The sequence below is a fragment of the Cyprinodon variegatus genome, unplaced genomic scaffold, assembly GCF_000732505.1.
Source record: "Cyprinodon variegatus isolate N-32 unplaced genomic scaffold, C_variegatus-1.0 Scaffold538, whole genome shotgun sequence".
Classification (NCBI taxonomy): Eukaryota; Metazoa; Chordata; class Actinopteri; order Cyprinodontiformes; family Cyprinodontidae; genus Cyprinodon; species Cyprinodon variegatus.
Window position 1 is genome coordinate 427,891 of NW_015150991.1, and position 8,243 is coordinate 436,133.

The following is an 8,243-nucleotide window of genomic DNA, read 5'->3' on the forward strand; positions in this document are numbered from 1 at the left end:
TCCCTGTAGGGAAGCATGGCTTTGGCAGCATGGTGATGTGGAGATATTTAATTTATTAGGTGTTATGGAAGATGCTTACATGAGAAACCTGACCATCTTTAGTGACAGAGCTTCATCTATTAAGCTAAAAAGTGAAGTTCAATCAATAAATTATTCATTGGAAAATTTGAAACTTTATTTTACATTTGCTCCACTTTCAGTCTGACGTAGCTTGAGCTATTTCCTAAGGAGGAATGGGTAATAATTTAAGTTTATCTAAACAGTTCAAGTAAGTTTTGCTTTAGAAGAGTTGCTTATATAGACTTCAACACTTTATTTGTAATCTCTTCGATTGGTTCTTAATAGAATACAATTCAATTCAAAAATATGTTATTAACCCTATAGGGAAATTAAATAATTTGTTAAATAACAATTTATTAGGAATAGATCAACAGAAACAAGTCATTCAAATTTAAATCTTTATAGTTTTGACAGATACATACTATTAAAAAAAAACTGTAATTATTCACAAATTTTCCATTATTATTAGAATTTGCTTCAGGAACTTTGGAGGCTGCAAAAAAATATAAATGCAACACCTATCTTTTAATGTATTTTATACTTAAAACCCCCTTTTTTGCATAAATGTTTTATTTTGATTTATAATCAATAGCTGAACATTCAAATCTTGTTGTGATTCTTAAGGTATCTTCATCTAAGAGAACTCTTAAGTTTGCAGATTTCTGAATAAATGTGTAATGTTTGCCTCCCAGGTTTCCATTATGCAATGGTGCCACCTAGTGGACCAATTTGTAAACTGCATTAGTTACTGTGTATAATAGCCTGTTTTAACTAAGCCCATCCTCTCTGTGTGAGGCAGGTCTCTTAGGTATGGTGGCCCACATGATGTTCACCACAGCCTTCCAGCTGACTGTGAGTCTGGGTCCCGAGAACTGGAAACCTCAGACGTGGGACTACAGCTGGTCGTACATGTGGGTACAGTTTGTTCTCAGAAACCTTTTCAGTGAAGTTCATAAACTCTTCTCAGTCTGACTTTGTTTGATTTAAACCTGAAAACAAGAAGAACAAGAATCTCATTTATAAATTAAACAAAATCAGCTAATGATTCTGCAACGCAGGGACCAGTCAGTACTGAATCTTTATCTGCAACTTACCATTAGAAGCCGAAGTTATCTTCTGGACATCATTAAGTCAGCAGTTTTTATGTTGTTTGTTTAGCCTATTGACCCAAACTGACACCATTTGGTGATCAGAGCACCTTTAACATTTGCTTTTGGTTAAAAGTAAACCACTATCATCAAAAAGAGTTTCACAAAAAGTGACAAAATTTATTCAACTTTTTCAAAATACTCTAATATTTGGTAATTTTTGGAGGGTTACTTGTATTTCTTTAAACATTTCTTTCACAAACCAAGATGTTTCATTACATTTATACGCTGGTGAAGATTCTCCTTCATCCAGGTCATAGTCATTCCAATAAAGGAAAATAAAAACAATCTACTGGACTTTTTTTCCAAGTTTAAAGAGGTTTCGCTTCCCATCTGGGAAGCATTCTCAATTCAAAATGCCAGGAATAGCGTTGAGTTCAAGATTAAGAAGGAAAAAACAACCTTAAACAGAGGGGATAGACTCAGGTTTCAGCTTTTAAAAACCTACAATGCAGCAATTGAGTGAATCCTTTCCCGCTATTATCGCAACTCCTGTACAGCATAGCGGAGAACCTCACCTATTCAGCCAGGCCAACAATTCCCTTAATGACCCTCTTTAGGACACTTAGAAGGGTATGGGACATTGCAGGCTAACAAAAGAAGCAAAACAAACCCCATACCAAAGGGGGTGGATCCCTTCATCCGTTTCAATTTGCATGTTTTTAAAAACTCACCGCCACACGATTCGACTTCAAATTTTGAGGAAAAAAAAAACAAAGTCCAGTAGATTGTTTTTAATTTTCTTTTTTTTAATTCTTATTATATTTATAGTATTCTGATTGATATTTATTCGTTCAATATTATCCAAAAATAAAGATACTTTAATAAATTCTCTCTTTTTTCACAGATTGGCGTGGAGCTCTTTCACAGCCTGCATGGCCTCCTCTGTTACAACCATCAACCGCTACACCAAAACCATCCTGGAGTTCAAGCACAAGCGCAGGAACATTGAGAAGAACCTGAAGATCAAGCAGAAGCTCCTGGAGCTGGATTCTCCGGAGCAGGTGTGGGACATGTACATCAGCTCTGTCCCGAGCACCGCTGAAGAGCTGCTGGACCTGTCGACGAACGGCCGCAAACTGTCCAACGCCTCCATTTTCCTGGACCTCAACGACCTGCCCGACCCGCAGGGAGAGGAGTATTGCTAGAGGAGCATTTGGAAACAAGGATGCTGTGTCCTGTGTGCTACAGTGTAAATACAGGAAGAATCCTGCTGAAAGCTTTATACTTTCGTTTTCATCATCCGTCTTTATTAACTTCCTGATGTGGTTTGCTCTCCAGGAGCTCTTAAGATGTAAAGTAGGATTTTTATTTTACAGATTTAAATCAGGATTCAACCGGAAGAATTTTAGAGCTAATTCAAGGTTGGACCCGCCGTGGGAGCAACTGATTGATGAGGATTTCACCAGCATTGCACATCAAGATTAAACCATCAGCTCTAATTGAAAGCTGTCTTTTCTCATGTATACCACACATTTAACAGTACAGTTCTGAAACAAGATCTTTATAGACCGTCTCCTGGATTGGACGGACATATTTGTTGTGTTGTTTAAGTTTTTTTTTTTTTTTGTTATTGATCAAATTTTACATGAATTTTTTATTTAATGGAACATTATCAATCTCACATTGAAGAACTTTACATCTGCATTTAACCCATCCCTTTGGGGAGCAGTGAGCTGCCATCGTGGGGCGCCCAGGCAGCAGTGTGGGGTTAAGGGTCTTGCTCAGAGACCCAGAGTGGCAGTCTGTGGGAGTGGGGCTCGAACTCAGAGGCCGCCACTCCCCAACTGAAATTGGATGGATGTAAAACAACTAACTTTCTGAAACTTCAGAGCTTCAACACAGGGTAAAAAGTCGTCTCTTTGTGCTTTTCTAGGTTATTCGCTATGAAATAAAGAGCTGCTGAGTTATTAACTAAATGAAGGTCATAATGATGACAACTGGTGTTTTGAAATATCAGTAACCATTACCTAAAACTGAATTTCCCTTCGATGATTAAAAAGGTATAATTGCATTGCATTGAATTGCATCAAAATGAGTCAAATCGAATTGAAAAGTTAATCTAGCATTGCATTCTATATTTTTTATTCTCGTTAGCCACCTACGCGTTGTAACATCCAAACCTGCAGAGTTAAGATGCTGGTTGGGAACTTTTATTATCCTGCTGATGAGTTATAGTGTCAACTGCCTAAGAGACAAAGAAAAAATGTAGTTTGAGCTGTAGCCTACAATTTAACTATGATTCGTCCTTATCTTTCCTCCTGGATATAGTTGAAAAAAAGATCAATGCTTTGAAAAAGTCTCTTTCTGCTAACAAGTTTATTCTCCTTAATCACATTTTAAGTCCAGACTTTGACTAAGCCACCTCATAATATTGGTTTTCTGTTTGAGGAGCTCAGCAGTGAATCTGCTTGCTAGGTTTGGATCACTGTCCTGCAGCCAGGGACACTTGTTCAGTATATCAACATCCATGTTTGCCAACTGGTTTAGGGCAGAACTTTTGGCTCCTTCAGTTATTGGAGGTTCTTAGATGCCAGGTGGATGCAGCAATTTGCTCATTCGATTTTCATCCATAAATCATGATTAGTCACCTTAACTAAAGCAACTGTTGTCTTCAGAGTCTTAATGGTCTTTTTCTGTCTTCTGGAGTCATTTCAGCAGGTTCACCCCTGAAATGTTTTACTTGCAGCTAATTTCTCTGAATGTGGTCCACTGGAGTTTCAAAGCTTTAAACGTGGCTTTAAACATAACTAGATTTTTTTTTTTTGTATTTGGTCATATCAGCTAATGATGTTGCTTTTGAGCACGCTAGATCCTGCTTTATTTTGTCACACAGGTATTATTTAATTGATTTATTGGTTGTTTAGATCAGGCAGTAATAACTTTATTGATCCCACATTGGAGAAATTTATCTTTGCATTTAACCCATCCCCTTGGGGAGCAGTGGTCTGCCATTGTGTGGTGCCCAGGGAGCAGTGTGGGGTTAAGGGTCTTGCTCAGAGACCCAGAGTGGCAGTCTGTGGGAGTGGGCATCAAACTCAGAACCTCAAGATTCCTAGCTCTATGCCCTAACCATTCCCAACCTCGGTCCTGGAGGCCCGCTGTCCTGCAGGTTTTAGAGGTTTCTTGCTCCAGCACAGCTGATTTTAATTGAAAGCTGATTAATTTGTTGCAGTATTTTGGTGCAATCATTATAATCAGCTGTGCTAAAGCAGGGGAACCTCTAAAACCTGCAGAACAGCGGGCCTCGAGGATCGAGGTTGGTGATGCCTGCCCTAACCACTAGGCCTCCACTCCCAGCTACTTAAACAGCTTCCTATAATTCCTTGTATTCCTTATGTTACATTTTATATTTTGTTTAATGATCATAAACACTAACTTTGACCATTAAGACTGAAGAAATCTGTAAAGGGACTAACTCATTTTCAGGGCACTGTATGTGGGATCTCCTTAAATAACACAATATAAATCTGCTAGGACTTCAATATAAGCTCCTAAACACTTCACATTATTTCTCACCAAAGTAATAAGCTATTATAAGCTCTGCTAAGCACCATTGCTAAGAAGGGAAACAACGCATTTCTTAATGGTTAATGAGAAAATGAGGTCGTTGGGAAAAAAAATGAAAGCTTGATTTTCCTTCTTGGTCAACATAATATAGTGAAAAAGAAGCACATTCACCAGTTCAGATGCTTGACCGATTATTGGAGTTTTTTTCATTGATGTAGTTTTGGAAAAATGCTGAACAAGTGACTTTGTGACTTTTGAAAGCTGTACATGCTGAATTATGGCTTCCCTGGTGTTAAAGCCGTCTATTTAGGGCATTGTTGATGGACTAAACTGTCTAATTTTTCTCAACAATTGAATCATGTAGCTGTTTGACACAGTTGTGCTTTGATGAATGTTTGTGCTTTATGAGACATACTCGGGACTGAGCAGACATAAAGAAAAGCTAGCTGGAGGATTCTGCTTTTTCATGCTCTGAGGCAAAGGAAGTTGGATTAAAAAGAAGATGCTAACGCGGATGGCGGATACCTAAAGGAAACGCTGAGTGCCTTTACATCCAGAAGCATGCGTCTGATCACACAGCATGCTCAACAAGGGCAAACATGACCACTTCCAAAGCAAAGAGTTGCTGTTTGTGCAAATAGCCAAAACTTATATTTGGAAGAAATGTGCATGTTTCTAAGGTTTTTGTTTGTATTTTCACATTAATGCAAAACTTGATAGAGACGCAAGAGAACTAAAAGCATTTTAATGTGCATTTGGGCTTATTTCTTGTGGAACATCAATGACTATTCAACATATTTGGTTTAAGTTTTAACTGTTTTCCCCAACCTGTATAAGGCTAAAGCATGAATCTTTTGTCTTTATGTGTGCTTTATAACTTACAATATTTACTGTGTCTCTTTGTGTGTGTGGAGTGTCTTTGTTATACTTTTGTGGGTGATTATTGCAGGCTAATATAACAAAAGCATTTATGAACAGATTTTATTGAAAGCTAAATAAAAATCATACATACTGTAGTCTTAAAGAATAATAGTTTCGTTATGATTGCTTTTTCCTTCCCTTAGATTGTTCATTTAAAAACCACAAGATGGCAGTGTTGCCTTGCTTATTACCTTAAACGTGGCTCACAGGCACAAGAAGAGGAACTTTGTTCTAATAATTAGGGTTAGAAAAAATTTATATCATTCAAATTTTTTAATTAGAAGTGCAGACTTTCAACATCTCATTACTTAGACTATTTGTACTCAATCATCTCTGAAGTTAAGAACATTGTTATAAAGAAGCATCTCACCCCTCTGCATCTTATATTCTTAAGATTAAATTATATATTTTAGTTAAGTTAATCAGTTCTGTAAAGTTATCCCAACCAAATATAAGGCCCTTATTAGATAATGAGCTAGCTGCTTTTAACAATGTCTTCTTATTTTAGTTTCAGTAGCCAGAATAAGTCCTGATTAGAACTGATCTGCTAAACTATGACCTGTCTGATAAAAAGAAGTACACTAAAGGGAAAGCAAGACACCATTTAAAAAGATAAAAAAGAGATGGTAAAATAATGACTTTAATATGTCTGTGTGTAATGGCCTTACAAATTGTTTTTTAATGCAATTGGACTCATACCAAGGTGAAACCCTCATGGTGCAGACGTGAGTATTTTGAGGAGCATCCAAAGAACCAAAAAGTGCCTCTACAAGTCACCCTGGAGGATCTCCAGCGCTCTCTTGATTTAATAATTTAACTATAAAAAAAACACATGAAAAAAACTGGCGTCCATGGGTGGGTAACTAGATGAAACCCATTGCTAGCCAAAAAGAAAAAAACTTGTTTCATATTTTCTGAAAAACGTAATTATAATAATCAGCAGCTTTTCGAAAATATTCTGTGGAGTACTGAGACAAACATTCGTGTAATGTAGGCTGCTACCCCATGAAGGTACTTTATGGGAAGCGGTCACTCTTTATATCACATTTTCAACAATACTTTTTCTCATAGTAAACGACTCTCAGACAAGACTTAGAGTTTAACATTATTTAATCTAAACAGAAAAATGGTGAATTTACATTGCTGTGGCTCACTATGTCTAAAAGGAATCATAATGAGCCAAGAAAAGAATTTCCCAGATCCTCCTTATACCTCAGTGTACCATGTGTCTACCAGGTGGGTGGTTATCTCTATGTCATCGTTTGACAAACCCTGCCTTCTTCTCCCTGCTGCATCTTCTTTGCCTCAGGATATAAGCATAAGTTCCCCTTAACAAGCAGGTCTTTAGAAAAGTAACTTTATTATGTATTATCAATACAGGCTGTTATATGTGTTTAGGTTGTCAATCTATCTGCCCACTTTATTACCCTAAACTTGTAACATAATAAAGGTAAATAATTTTATCCTAAAGAAAACAGATCTCTGCTTCTTAGGGAGACTATACGAATCTTATACTGTGGGTAGTTATTACTGTATTATATATGCAGAAGTATAGACATATATTTAACAAGCTAGTTTTTTTTTTTTTTATTCAATTCAATTCAGTTTATTTCTATAGCGCCAATTCACAACACATGTCATCTCAAGGTTATTTATAGTTCACCAGATCATCATTCAAGTATTTCTATCTAAGGAAAACCAGTTGATTGCATCGACTCATTGATTGAAATGCAATTCCTCACACCCAGCATGTTTTTAGCAACAGTGGAGAGGAAAAACTCCCTTTTAACAGGAAGAAACCTCCAGCAGAGCCAGGCTCAGTGTGAGCGGCCATCTGCTGAGGCTGACTGGGGTTCAAGGAGACAGAAGCAGAGATACAAAAGGTAACTGTAAAAGGCGGCCCGGTCCAGAAAACACACACTAAGGCAGATGAGCTCCGAGCCAGCTCCCATGTCAGAGGATGAAGAGAGCACATCCAGCCAGTCATAGTCAGAGAAACAGGACTACACCGATCTCGAACATCTATAAACAAAGGTGTTGATGGCAGCACCAGCCTCCTCTCCAGGTTGGTGTCACAGCCAAACAGGATTAGGGTTTAACAAGCCTTCTTTATCTCAGTATATTAAGATTTTAGGCATAAATTGAAATATTATGACAGACTTAGAGGGCACTTACTTTTTCCTCATAGGGTCAGGACACACAGGTGCATAACTTTTTTCCCCCTCTATTATTAAATTAAACGACAAATTGGAAAACTGATTTTGTACAACCTCATGTTATACTCATTTGATGACCTGAAATTGGGACTAAGAATACCAAGAGCAAGAATCTATCAGGGTGCCAATACTTTTCCTTTTTATTGTATATTTGAAAAACCACTGCTCTAATTTAGTTTAAGATGGATTGATGTTAATATTCAGAACAACGATGGATGTTATCAAAAAAGGGTGAAAAAAAAGTTAAAACGCAATGCCTTTGCTTAAAAATATTTTTATTTTTTCTGTTTCCAACTAGTGCAAATACATGCAAACAAAAAAAACATGTCTGTAGAAGCAGGAAAGGCTTGATACATCACATCCACAGGACTGGCTACTGTAGTAACAG

The 8,243-nt window shown here is 37.2% G+C and overlaps 1 protein-coding gene across 2 annotated transcripts in view; it reads left to right on the top strand.

Moving 5' to 3' along the window:
- Nucleotides 1–2,813, top strand: part of LOC107095327 (germ cell-specific gene 1-like protein) — a 31,151-nt gene extending 28,338 nt beyond the window's left edge. For both annotated transcript variants that reach the window (XM_015391368.1, XM_015391369.1), the window contains 2 exons: nucleotides 860–971; nucleotides 2,056–2,813. In XM_015391368.1, coding sequence (XP_015246854.1) covers nucleotides 860–971; nucleotides 2,056–2,356 — 413 coding nt within the window. In that variant the 3' untranslated portion in view covers nucleotides 2,357–2,813. The remainder of the gene's footprint in view (nucleotides 1–859; nucleotides 972–2,055) is intronic.
- Nucleotides 2,814–8,243: the final 5,430 nt, after the last annotated feature.